Here is a 13,667-nt window from a genome sequence, read left to right as displayed (position 1 = left end):
ACAGGCTTTTGTGGGGGTTAAGGAGCTGCTAACATCTAATGACATGCTGACTCATTACGATGACCATAAGCTCCTGGTGTTAGCTGCAGACGCTTCACCTTTTGGAGTAGGCGCAGTTTTGAGCCATCTGATGCCTGATGGGAGCGAAGCGCCTATCGCTTTTTATTCTAGATCTCTATCTGCGGCAGAGCGGAACTATGCCCAGACAGACAAAGAGGGTCTGGCATTAGTAGCGGCTGTCAAAAAGTTCCATTATTTTATTTTTGGCAGACGATTTTTGCTGGTCACTGACCACAAGCCGCTACTGGGGATTTTTGCGCCCGATAAGCAATTGCCAAATATCATGTCCCCTCGCATGCTTAGATGGGTGATCTTTTTGCAGGCTTACGATTTTGACTTGGAGCACCGGCCTGGAAAAGCTATTGGGCATGCGGATGCCCTCAGCCAATGCCCATTGCCTGACATTGGCACAGACCCTGCCCCCGCCTGTGAGGTCTTGGCGATCGAAGAGCTCCCTCAAGTGCCCATATCCTCCAGGGACATTGCGGCGCAAACCTCTAAGGACAGCGTGTTGTCCCGAGTATTGAACTGGGTTTGGAGGGGGTGGCTGGTAGGGGGCCTAGAACCAGAATTCCAGCCTTACAAAGCCCGCCAAAAGGAGCTATCGATATCCAAAGGGTGCATCCTCTGGGGGAACAGTGTGGTGATTCCTGACAAGCTCAGAAAAAAGGTTTTGGAATCCTTACATGAGGGTCACCCTGGCATGGTGTACATGAAGGCACTAGCTAGAGGGTATGTTTGGTGGCCTGGGCTAGACGCAGAAGTCGAAGAGTGGGTACGAGTGTGCACAGAATGCCAACAAAACAGACCAGAGCCTCCACAGGCTTCACCGCAAAGGTGGGAATCCACAGGTAAGCCCTGGTCAAGAATCCACATTGATTTTGCTGGCCCAATACAAGGGCACATGTTCCTGATTATTGTTGATTCTATGTCAAAATGGCTAGAGGTAATTCAGACGCAAACGACCACTTCCCTGGCCGTGAGCCATGCGTTACGCCGGCTGTTCGCAACGCACGGACTGCCGGACACTCTGGTCAGTGATAACGGACCCCAATTCACGTCCCAAGAGTTCAGCCAATTCCTTTCGAGCAATGGCATTCGCCATGTAACGTCTGCCCCATTCCACCCGGCATCTAATGGGGAGGCTGAGAGGATGGTCCGAACTGCAAAAGAGGCTCTGGGTAAACTGCATGAGGGGGACTGGAATGTCAAACTGGCCTCTTTTCTGTTAAGGCAGCACACTACGTCATCTAGCGCCACGGGTCAGAGTCCTGCTGAGCTACTAATGGGAAGGCGCCTGATGACGCGCTTAAATAGATTGCACCCGGACCTTAACGATCAAGAGCCTGAAAGAAGGAATACGCAAACGAACGTGCGCATATTTAAGGCCGGTGACAAAGTGTTTGCCCGTAACTATGCTGCAGGGCACTCCTGGATCCCTGGGGTGGTGTGTGAATGTATAGGCACCCACATGTATGTTGTACAACTAGCCGATGGTAGAAAATGGCGGCGCCACATTGACCAACTGAGGCAGAGATGGGCAAAGGAAAGCGCTGACTCTTCTCCAGCTGAGTTCCCAGAGCTTGGCTCCAGGCCTCTAGAAGAGGTGAGTACCGAGCTACCCGGTACTATTCTCGAAGCGGGACAGTCCCCTGACCTCGGGACTGCAAACCCTGAAATAAACGAGCCTGACACAGGTATTGCAGACATTCCACAGACCTTGCCCTCTGAGCCGGCACAGCCCCGCAGGTCTCAGCGGACGCGGCAGCCACCATCGTATCTTGCAGATTACGATTGTAATAAAATGCATTGTACTGGATGATGTCTTAACTAAGGGGGGAGGAATTGTAATGTATTGGAAATCGCTTACATGAATCCCCTCATTCACTCCCCATGCAAAGCTTGAGCCGGATGAAGGCTCCACTGAACTGCATTGCCATTGGTCACCCTCTAACAGCAACCAATCAGAAACTGTACAGGCTCCAGAGAGGGAAAGACTCTCATTGGTCTTTAACTACACAATCTTATTGGTTGTTATCTGTAAATAGGTGTGGCTATGTTAGCCAGGAATGTTTAAAAGGAGCCTGGCTCCCAATGTTAAACTGTTCTGGTTATGAATGTGTTTGAGTGCTTGTTCGTTACTTCATTAAAGCTGAATCACTTTGCTGAAATCACTCTCGAGTCTTTGTTAGCGGCGATCTAACAGCCAGTATCTTCCTTGGTGCCCACTGAGCTTTCCAGAAGGTGGGCGGGATGCATCAGTGCTTAGTTCTCGCGGCTCTTTCTTACACGCCCGGGGAAATGCTGATCGCCACTTTAGGGTCAGGAAGCCATTTTTCTCCAGGCCAGTTTGGCTGGGGATCCTGGAGGTTTTTGCCATCTTCCGGGTGTGGAACAGGGGGTCACTGTGTGTGTGTGTGGGTGGGGGGAGATATTTGTGACTTTCCTGCATTGTGCGGGGGGTTGGACTAGATGACCCTGGAGGTCCCTTCCAACTCTTTGATTCTATGATTGCAAGGCAGGGCTTGTTATTGGCTGCCTACATTCAAGTTAAAGTTTTTCCACTGGAGGACAGTTAAGCACCTGGGCTTTCCATAGTCAGGATGTGGTTCCAGTCTCCGTTCAGGAGTTCCTTCTTCCCTAGAGAACATGGATGCTTTGGAGGGCATTGTACCCCAGTGTTCCCTTTAAGCTGAGTTAGTGTGAGCTAGCTCACAGTTTTTTAGCCTCTGGCTCACAGATTTTTGTCTTAGCTCAGGAAGGATGGCTCCAGAGCAGACTAATTCATGCAGTAGTCAAACCGCTCGCTCACAACTTGAATGCCAGCAGCTCACAAAGTAGAATTTTTGCTCACATGACTCCACAGCTTAGAGGGAACATTAGGTCCAATGGCTTCCCATGCTCCATCCCCAAATCTCCTGGAGTTTCCCCACCTGGAGGTGGCAACTCCACCCCTGCACCAATGCTCCCTCCAAGCTGTGGAGTCGGAGCAAAAAATGTTGTGAGCGAGCGATTTGGCGACTGCATAAATTCGGTTGCTCTGGAGCCATCCTTTCTGAGCTAAGACAAAAATGTGTGAACCAGAGAAGAAGAAGAAGAAGAAGAGGAGATTGGATTTATACTCCGCCCTTCACTCGGAGTCTCAGGGCGGCTTGCAAACTCCTTTCCCTTCCCCTCCCCACCACAGACACCCTGTGAGGTAGGTGGGGCTGAGAGAGCTCTTGACAGAACTGTCCTTGAGAGAACAGCTCTGACAGAACTATGGCTTGTAAGTGGAGGAGTAAGGAATCAAACCCGGCTCTCCCAGATTAGAGTCTGCACACTCAACCACACGACACCAAAACTGGCTCACACTAACTCACCTTAGAGGGGAAATGCCCTCACCCCCTCCGCTGGTGGCCAGGGGGAGGCAGTGGGTAGAAAGCTGGCCAAGCAAAGGGATAATGGGACAGCCCCCCCCCCCCAGTTCTGGGATGCCAAAGCCTTCAGAAGCACCGTCTGGCATCTCTCGCAGCTGTCGGTTTCTTGGTGGCCGGCCCACCCTCCGTCCCTGGGCAGACGCCAGCGGCCCCCTTACATTCATGCCATGCCAAGCCCACAAAGCCAAGCAGATCAGCTGTCCCGAGAAGGGGAATTCACCACATTCCAGACTACCAGATGTCTCTAGGTCTGGCTTCCACGCGCTTTCTTTCCCCTCTTGGGGCAGACGGGACACTTGCCTTGGAACGCCATTGTTATTTCTCCAGATTGTTTAAGCTGGCGTCACTGCGGGGGGGCTGCCATTTAAAGGGAGAAACAAACGCTGAGAGATCCAGGGATCACAACTGATCTCCAGGCTGGAGAGGCCAGTTCTCCTGGAGAAAATGGCTGCTTTGGGGGGGGGGGCATTAAGGCATGATGCCCCACCGAGGCCCCTCCCTTCCCCAAACCCAACACTCCTAGACTGCACCCTCAGTTTGGTGTAGCGGTGACAAGCGCAAATTCTAATCTGGGAGAATCGAGTTTGATCCCCCCACTTCTTCTCCACATGCAGCTGCTGGTGTGACCTTGGGCCAGTCACAAGTTCTCTCAGAGCTGTTCTCTCAAGAGCAGTCCTCGAAAGAGCTCTCTCAGCTCCACCTACCTCACAGGGCGTCTGTGGTAGGGAGGGGAAGGGAAAGGAGAGCTCTGAGCCGCTCTGAGACACCTTTGGGTAGTGAAGTCTAAATCTTCCCTGGGAGAAATCTCCAGGCCAGCGCCTGGAAACTGGTAACCCTATGTGACAGATCCCACCCTCCAAAGCAGACCCTTTCTCTGGTGTGTGTGTGTTTCGTCTGGAGATCAGTCCTAACAGGGGGAGATCTCCAGGCCCAATTTTGTAGCCTACACGCCTCCCAAACTGATGAATCGCTTTCCGCATGTGGAATACTGATAAGAGCATTGGCTCATTCATTATAAGACGATCTCGAAGGACGGATTCCTGATTCGAAATGACCTTCCATGATCCGGCTGTGTCTGTTGTCGCATGACACAGCTGTGTGCTTTCTGTGAAGAATTTATTTCTGCTGTAAAATCAACGACAGGAACTGTATAATTGTTCTCTTCGTTTGATAGACTTTGTGGATGCCTTGAACAGATTCCAGCGTTCCCTCCAAGCTGAGTTAGTGTGAGCTCGCTCACAGTTTTTTAGCCTCCGGCTCACAGATTTCTGTCTTAGCTCAGGAAGGAGGGCTCCAGAGCAAACTAATTTATGCAGCAGCCAAATCTCCTGCTCACAACATTAATGCCAGTAGCTCGCAAAGTAGAATTTTTGCTCACAAGACTCCGCAGCTTAGAGGGAGCATTGGTTGTGATCCTTTACAAATTTTGTTCACACAGGAACCGGTAGGTTTTTTTTTTTTTCAAAAAAAAATTTTGTTTTTTTTTTTTTTTCCCCCCCCCCCCCCCCGCGTCCTAGCTGGAAACCAGTTTCATTTTCCCTGCCCCAAGATCCGGAGTCACCCCTGCTCCGGGAACTCTCTCCGGCCGGAGTCCAGGCCACAGCAAGCAAAGGGCAACGCGGGCCCCGGATCACGCGAGCGGCGCCTGCCCAGCAAAGGCCTTGGTTGGTACAAGCTTGCAAAAATCTGCACGCCCTCCGTGCCAAGCGAGCGCCGGCGTCTCCCGCCTCCCCCCAGCTGGCTCGAAGGCCCGGGCGTGGCGTGATGGCGCGTCCCCACGTGCGCGCACACCTCCCCTCCTCCTCCTCCTTGCCAACTCCTCCTTGCCAACTCCTCCCGCCTCTGAGCTCACTTCCGACGGAGGGCGGGGCTGCCGGCGGCCGCATAAGAAGAAGCCGACGAGGAGGTGGGGAGGTCATCGCCTTCCTGGAAGTCGAGCTGCGGCGTTGCTCAGTTGCGGCCATGGCCGGCGGTTACCCGAAGCCGGACGAGAAGAGCCTGCAGGCCCTGCGCGACGCGGCCAACCGCCTGCGCATCCACTCCATCCGCGCCACCTGCGCCTCCAATTCGGGGTGAGCCGCAGGCAGCCCCCCCCCCCAGCTTGCGTTAGGACGGGGGGAGGGGAATCAGCTGCCCGGGGATCGAGACCCACGTCCCCGATCCTGCATTGCATTCCTGTCTGCCTGCCTCGCGTGCTCCTTTTAGCTAGGAACGCGTGGGGAAGTTGCACGGAATCGGGTCTTTGGCACCCCCTGGATCCTTTTGGGTCCACGCGGTGCGGGGGCGCCCTGGCCCCTTCTGGGGCTGGAGGGGGGGAGGTTCCAGCGGAACCACGGGCACCCACTCCTTGCGCCCTTCCCGTCGCTGTGCGCGCTTCCGTTCGCGGCCGGGCCCTCGCCGCCCTGCGCATGGCTCTCCAGGCTGACCCACGCTGGACCTGGCGGCTGTAGGCGAGCTGCCCTGGGGAACCGAGCTGGGGGAGGCCTATGAGTGCCAACTTCCAGGTGGTGCCTGGAGGCCTCCCAGAATTACCACCGAGCACTAGACTGCAGAGATTGGCTCCCCCTGGAGAAAATGGCTGCTTTGGAGGGTGGATTCCAGGGGCATGATATCCCGCCAAGGGCCCCCCCCCCCCATTCCACCTCGGAATTTCCAGGAATTTCCTAACCCCAACTGAAGGGTTGGGGCCGGGGGCTCCCTACTAAAGCCAGAGTTGGCTTGGAGGGGTGGGAAGGTGGTACTCAATTGGGCCTGCAGTAGTGTGGTCAGCTCCAGATTGGGAAATTCCTGGCAAGGAGGGGGTGGATCCTGCGGAGGGCAGGGACCTCGGCAGAGTGTATTGCCACAGAGCCGTAGGGGCCATAGCTCAGTGGCAGAGCCTTTGCTTGGCATGCAGAAAGTCCCAGGTTCAATTCCCGGCCTCTCCAGTTAAAAGGAGCAGGCAGGAGGTGATGGGAAAGACCTTGACCTGAGACCCTGGCTCAGTGGCAGAGCCTCTGTTAGGCATGCAGAAGGTCCCAGGTTCAATCCCCGGCATCTCCAGTTAAAAGGGCCAGGTAGGAGGTGATGAGGAAGACCTTGACCTGAGACCCTGGCTCAGTGGCAGAGCCTCTTCTTGGCATGCAGAAGGTCCCAGGTTCAGTCCCCGGCCTCTCCAGTTAAAAGGGCCAGGTAGGAGGTGATGAGGAAGACCTTGACCTGAGACCCTGGCTCAGTGAGTGGCAGAGCCTCTGCTTGGCATGCAGGAGGTTCCAGATTCAATCCCTGGCATCTCCGGTAAAAAGGAGCAGGCAGCAGGTGATGGGAAAGACCTCCGCCTGAGATCCTGGAAAGCCGCTGCCAGTCTGAGTAGACAATACTGACCCTGATGGGCCAAGGGTCTGATTCAATAGAAGACAGCTTCATCTGTGTTTAAAACAGCATTTCCACCAGGGGAACTGGTCTCTGTCATATGGACAGCACTTCCCATTACAAGAGCTCTCCGGGCCCTGCCTGGAGGTTGGCAACCCTGGGAGCCGTCCAGGTGCCTCCGGGCCTGCGCGCTGGTCACTGATGCTGCCCTTTGCCCCCACAGCCACCCCACGTCATGCTGCAGCGCCGCAGAGATCATGTCCGTCCTGTTCTTTCACACCATGCGCTACAAGCCCAGTCAGCCGGCCCACGCCAGCAACGACCGGTTTGTGCTGTCCAAGGTGAGGAGTGCTCTTCTCTATTGGAGCCCCTGAGGCTTTCCCTGCCTGCTCTTATGTGTAGCTGAACGCTTGGGCAATGTTGCCTTGCGCTGCGCGAAGAGGATGCCGTGTGTGGTGCCAGCATTCCAGAGCTACAGGCCCACACACTTCATCTCACGCCTGTTTTGTTTCCCCTCGGACAGGGCCATGCGGCGCCCGTTCTCTATGCAGCGTGGGCCGAGGCGGGCTTCATCAAAGAGTCGGAACTGCTGAAACTGCGGAAGATCGACTGTGATTTGGAGGGCCATCCGACCCCTGTAAGTGCCTTTCTGGAGGGGTGTTTCCTTCTCCAAGAGCCAGTTTGGTGTAGTGGTTAGGAGCGTGGACTCTTAAACTGGGAGAACCGGGTTTGATTCCCCACTCCTCCCCATGCAGCTGCCGGTGTGACCTTGGGTCAGTCGCACGTTCTCTCAGAGCTGTTCCCTCACAAGCAGTTCTCGAAAGAGCTCTCTCAGCCCCACCTGCCTCACAGGGTGTCTGTTGTGGGGAGGGGGAGGGGGAGGGAAAGGAAATTGTAGGCCGCTCTGAGACTCCTTCGGGTCGTGAAAGGCAGGGTATACATCCAATCTCTTCTTCTTCTTCTTTTACCTCACAGGGTGCCTGTTGTGGGGAGGGGGAGGGAAAGGAAATTGTAGGCCGCTCTGAGACTCCTTCGGGTCGTGAAGGGCAGGGTATACATCCAATCTCTTCTTCTTTGTCTGGTGCTGTATGCTGGCCTCCAATAGCAGGCCCACTGTGGGCAACCCGGAACCCCAAATAGAGTTTAGACAAGGGTTCCCCAACATGGTTCTCATGGTAGCATGGCCAGTAGTTCCTTCGGTGCCCAAGAGGCTTTTTGGGAAGCGGGCAGGGCCAATATAAGGCAGGGCTTCTTGTCAGCTGTCTTTATTCAAATGGGTTTTCCACTGTAGAATCAGGTCGGCGCCAGGGCTTTCCTTACGTGCCGTGTGGTTCCATTCCCCCTTCAGGCTCTCCTTCTTCCCAGGAGGGGGGCAGGCATGCCTTTTGGCTCTGCCTCCTGAGGCAACCATTTTGGGGTTGGCTCTGCCTCCCGCGGAAGCCATGTCAGGATGGCGTTCACCGCCCCCTCTCAAGATTCCAATGGTGCCAGCGGACTCAAAAAGGTTGGGGGACCCAGCTTAGTTTAGAAAGCTAATTTCCTAAGGGAACAGCGCCGTGTGTGCATGGGGTCGAAGCTGGGACGTCGAATGCAGCTCCTCAACATGGACGTGTACCTGTAGTAGTGGGCAGAGAGGAGGGAATGGCTTCCTGAAACCAGAGAAGACCCGGGGCAGATCTGGCACAGAATGCCCTGTGTTCTACTGCAGTTGTCCTGGGCTTTAAGGTAGAGGGGCTGTGGATCAGTGGCAGAGCCTCTGCTTGTCATGCACAAGGTCCCAGGTTCAATCCCCGGCATCTCCAGTTAAACGGACCGGGCAGTAGGTGATAAGAAAGACCTGGGACCCTGGCTCAGTGGCAGAGCCTCTGCTTGGCATGCAGAAGGTCCCAGGTTCAATCCCCGGCATCTCCAGTAAAAAGGACCAGGCAGGAGGTGATGAGAAAGACCTTGACCTGAGACTCTGGCTCAGTGGCAGAGCCTCTGCTTTTCATGCGGAAGGTCCCAGGTTCAATCCCCGGCATCTCCAGTTCAAAGGACCAGGGAGGAGGTGATGAGGAAGACCTTGACCTGAGACCCTGACTCAGTGGCAGAGCCTCTGCTTGGCAGGCAGAAGGTCCCAGGTTCAATCACTGGCATCTCCAGTAAAAAGGACCAGGCAGGAGGTGATGGGAAAGACCTTGACCTGAGACCCTGACTCAGTGGCAGAGCCTCTGCTTGGCGTGCAGAAGGTCCCAGGTTCAATTCCCGCCATCTACCGTAAAAAGGACCAGGCAGGAGGTGATGGGAAAGACCTTGACCTGAGACCCTGGCTCAGTGGCAGAGCCTCTGCTTGGCATGCGGAAGGTCCCAGGTTCAATCCCCAGTATCTCCAGTTGAAAGGACCAGGCAGGAGGTGATGAGAAAGACCTTGACCTGAGACCCTGGAGAGCCGATTGCCGGTATGAATACTGTGCTGACCTTGAGAGAGTCCAGTGGTCTGATTCAGTATAAGGCAGCTTCGTGGGGTCATGAGCTTTTCCTCTTGCTTTAACAGAAGCTGCCTTTTGTGGATGTGGCCACCGGATCGCTGGGCCAGGGCCTTGGAGCCGCTTGTGGCATGGCCTATACGGGCAAATACTTTGACAAGGCCAGGTGAGGAATTGCGGGCGGAGGCAGGAAGGCCTGTACGGGGAAGCCTGCTTCTGCCCCTGGAGGAATTGTCTTGGGATGGAGTGCTGTAGGCGGATGGGGAAGATGGACGATAGGCTGTGGAAGAGCCCCCTGATCTTGTCCCCCCCCCCCCCCCTCCCCCCGGGGTCCCCCGGGCGACGGGGAGTCTTCGGAAGGCTCGGTGTGGGAAGCCATGGCGTTTGGATCCCACTACTTCTTGGACAACCTGGTCGCCGTCTTCGACGTCAACCGGCTGGGGCAGAGCGAGGCGGCCCCGCTCCGCCATGACACCGACGTCTACCGCAAGCGCTGCGAGGCCTTTGGGTAAGCATGGTTGGCTGGTTTTGCCCTCTCTCCGGCGAGGGGCCGGCTTTGTTTGCGTGCAAAGATCGCGACCCCCCCTCTCCCTTCTCGCCAGGTGGAACACCTACGTTGTCGACGGCCACGATGTGGAGGAGCTGTGCCGGGCCCTGTGGCAGGCGAGCCAGACGAAGGGGAAGCCGACGGCCATCGTGGCCAAGACGTTCAAAGGGCGGGGGATCCCAGGTGAAGCGTCGCTCTTTGCCTAGAGGTGGGGGGGTTGCTAGGGCTGCATGGTGGCCAGGGGAGCATTTTTGCATGGCCCAGGCTAACTCCCATCTCATCAGCTCTCAGAAGCTAAGTAGGGTCAGCCCTGGTCAGTATTTGGATGGGAGACCACCAAGGAAGTCCAGGGTTGCTGCGCAGAGGCAGGCAAGGGCAGAGCACTTCTGGGTGTCTCTTGCCTTGACCTGGATGGCCCAGGCTAGCCTGATCTCATCAGATCTCAGAAGCTAAGCAGGGTCAGCCCTGGTTAGTATTTGGATGGGAGACCACCAGGGAAGCCCAGGGTTGCTGTGCAGAGGCAGGCAAGGGCAAACCCACCTCTGATCGCCTCTTGCCTTGACCCGGATTGCCCACGCTAGCCTGATCTCATCAGATCTCAGAAGGTAAGCAGGGTCAGCCCTGGTTAGTACTTGGATGGGAGACCGCCAGGGAAGCCCAGGGTTGCTGTGCAGAGGCAGGCAAGGGCAAACCTGTTTCTCTCTTGCCTTAACCTGGATGGCCCAGGCTATGCCAGTCTTGTCAGCTCTCAGAAGCTAAGCAGGGTCAGCCCTGGTCAGTATTGGATGGGAGACCGCCAAGGAAGTCCAGGGTTGCATGTGCAGAGGCAAGCAATCCACCTCGGTTTGCCTCTTGCCTTGAAACCCCTATGGGATCACCGTAAGTTGGCTGCGACTTCATGGCGCTTCCCGCCCCCACCAGCGAGTGACTGGATGGTCTTTCTCTCAGGTGTGGAGGACGGGGACAACTGGCACGGGAAGCCGATCCCTAAGGACAAAGTGGACTCCGTGATCAACACCATCCAGAGCCAGATCCAGACCAATAAAGTCCAGTCTATCCTGCCGCCTGTGGAGGACGTCCCGCAGATCAGCATTGCAGATATCAAGATGCCGTCTCCGCCTGCCCACAAGATTGGGGAAAAGGTACTGTCGTGTGGGCAGGCACCGGAGTCACCCCTTGGCCACAGTGTTGGCAGCAGTGCTCCTTCTAAGCTGTTGGAGTCTTGTGAGCAAAAATTGTACTTTTGTGAGCGACTGGCATTAAAGCTGCGAGCGAGCGGTTTGGCTACTGCATAAATCAGTTTGCTCTGGAGCCCTCCTTCCTGAGCGAAGGCAAAAATGTGTGAGCCGGATGCTGAAAAACTGAGCTGGCTCACACTAACTCAGCTTAGAGGGAACCCGGGTGGGCCGCTGGGTCGGATTCTCTGCTTCTACGACAGAGACACCTGTACTGTAGGACTGGGACCTGAGAGGGCCAGGGTGGGATCCCTTCTCTGCCATGGAAGCTTTGGGCCAATTGCACAGACTTCGCCTAACCAACCTCACTGGGTTGTTGTGAGGATAAAACAGAGCTTTGAGTCCCTGTCGGAGGGAAACGCAGGGAATGAATGAAGTGCATTACTCAAAGACGCCTTATGACTGCTTGCATGTGACACGGAGCCCTGGAGAGCTAAGCGTTCCTCTTGATCTCCTCTAATAGAAAATTGCAGTCTCTTACTTCCCAGTTCTTCCTCTGTGGCCACAAGAAGGCCGTTAAAGACGTGTCTGTCTTCCATTGGCTTGGGAGTTCTAGAGAGCCAGTTTGGTGTAGTGGTTAGCAGCGCGGACTCTAACCTGGGAGAACTGGGTTTGATTCCCCACTCCTCCACAGGCAGCTGCTGGTGTGAACCTGGGCCAGTCACAAGTTCTCTCGGAGCTGTTCTCTCAAGGGCAGGCCTCTGAAGAGCTCTCTCAGCCCCACCTGCCTCACAGGGGTGTCTGTTGTGGGGAGGGGAAGGCTGCTCTGAGATTCCTTTGAGTAGTGAAGGGTGGGTTACAAATCCAAACTTTTCTTCTTCTCTTCTGTATTTCCTATAGCTCCCTGTCTTTCTCCTTGCAGATCTTAATGTGCCCTTTGGCTTCTATACCCTGTCTTGCGTCAGGTCGCCCCTCCCGTTCACTCCACATATTTTAATTCCCTGACTCCGGTCGATGACAAAAACAACTTCCAAGTGTATACAGAGATCAGTGTGTAATCCAGAAGACGCAAATGCAGTAAACAAAGCCCGAAGCAGGGAAAATGTGCATAGCCTATTAATTGTATAGTCTATTTCCAGAATTTGAGAGAGAAATTAAAACCTTTTGACAGTGTTTCTTCTCTTCTCAAGAGCCGGTTTGGTGTAGTGGTTAAGTGCGCGGACTCTAATCTGGGAGAACCGGGTTTGATTCCCCACTCCTCCACTTGCACCTGGCTGGATAACCTTGGGCAAGCCATAACTCTGGCACAGCTGTTCTTGAAAAAGAGCAGTTTGTCAAGAGTTCACTCAGCCCCACCTACCTCACAGGGTGTCTGCTGTGGGGAGGGGAAGGGAAAGGAGTTTGTAAGCCGCTCTGAGACACCTTTGGGTAGTGAAGGGCGGGGTATAAATCCAATCTCTTCTTCTTCTTCTTCTCTGGCCCCTCTTTCTTGGGTCTCCCCAAAGCTCAGTGGTGGTAACATTCAGTCTTTCACAACAAGAATGAGAACCACGTGAGAATAACGGGCACGCCAGATTGGTGATATGACCGCTGTTCAGATTATTTGAGAAAGAAGAAGAAGAGATTGGATTGGATTGACAAACTCCTTTCCCTTTCCCTCCCCACAACAGACATCCTGTGAGGTAGGTGGGGCTGAGAGAGCTCTTGACAGAAACTGCTCTTTTTTTCAAGAACAGCTCTTGTCAGAACTAGGGCTTGCCCAAGGCCATCCAGCCAGGTGCAAGTGGAGGAGTGGGGAATCAAACCTGGATCTCCCAGATTGGAGTCCACGCACTTAACCACTACACCAAAGTGGTGTAGAGGGGCTTGAAAGAGAGGAATTATTTTGGGGAGGTAAATGCCCACCTCCTGTAAATCAATGACCTTAGAACTCAAATCAGTATTTGAACGCATGGCATACAGACGACAATTGTGCCTGAATTTATTTTCAGACATTTAGAAATCTTTTTATAGACATTTATGTGTAGATCCGCCATCCCTGTTATACTTTTATTCCCACTGTTTGTATTCATTCCCTCCCCCCTTTTTCTGTTTTTAATTAGTTACTGGGTTTCAAGTTTGTCCCCCCCCCCCCTTCTTTTATTCTGATTTTTTTTTTTTAAAAAAAAAAAGAAAGAATGAAACGTTTAAAAAAGATGATTAGACACCGACGTTCCATGCAAACGTGTCTACGTGCTATGTGCCATCAGGTCACTAGGGCAACCCCTTTTGGTTAATGACTTCCGAGATGTCCTGTCGTCCACAGTCTTGCTCAGGTCTTGCAAAACCGAGCACTGCAGCTTCCTGGATTGAGTCCGTCCAGCTCATGTTGGGTCTTCCTCTGTTCCTGCCGCCTCCAACATTCCCTAGCACTGTTGTCTTTTCCAGCGACTCCAGTCTTCTCATGATGTGACCAAAACTCCCAAAGCCTCAGTGTGGTCATTTTAGCTCCTAGGAAGAGTTGAAATGCGGAGTTCTCTGTGGGACTTCAGAGAACAGGAGAAAAAAAGCCGTATACATGCACTAAATAATGCAAACACGATACTATATTTGTGAATAATAACAATAATAATACATTGCAAAATTGTGTAAAAATTACAAATGGAAGAGC

General features: G+C 54.1%; 1 protein-coding gene across 1 annotated transcript in view; it reads left to right on the top strand.

Annotated features, from left to right (window-relative positions):
* The first annotated feature begins 5,348 nt into the window (after positions 1–5,348).
* The window catches only part of TKTL1 (transketolase-like 1), a 23,219-nt gene continuing 14,900 nt past the window's right edge, over positions 5,349–13,667 (top strand). Inside the window, exons 1-7 of the mRNA XM_015415454.1 lie at positions 5,349–5,551; positions 7,054–7,171; positions 7,354–7,467; positions 9,364–9,461; positions 9,630–9,803; positions 9,898–10,025; positions 10,791–10,984. Of these exons, the coding sequence (XP_015270940.1) occupies positions 5,442–5,551; positions 7,054–7,171; positions 7,354–7,467; positions 9,364–9,461; positions 9,630–9,803; positions 9,898–10,025; positions 10,791–10,984 (936 nt within the window). The 5' untranslated portion in view covers positions 5,349–5,441. The remainder of the gene's footprint in view (positions 5,552–7,053; positions 7,172–7,353; positions 7,468–9,363; positions 9,462–9,629; positions 9,804–9,897; positions 10,026–10,790; positions 10,985–13,667) is intronic.

This window comes from Gekko japonicus, unplaced genomic scaffold, assembly GCF_001447785.1.
Source record: "Gekko japonicus isolate JY-2015 unplaced genomic scaffold, Gekko_japonicus_V1.1 scaffold2015, whole genome shotgun sequence".
Taxonomy (NCBI): Eukaryota; Metazoa; Chordata; class Lepidosauria; order Squamata; family Gekkonidae; genus Gekko; species Gekko japonicus.
Note: the sequence above shows the minus strand (reverse complement) of the source record. Positions and strands in the feature narration are given on the sequence as shown.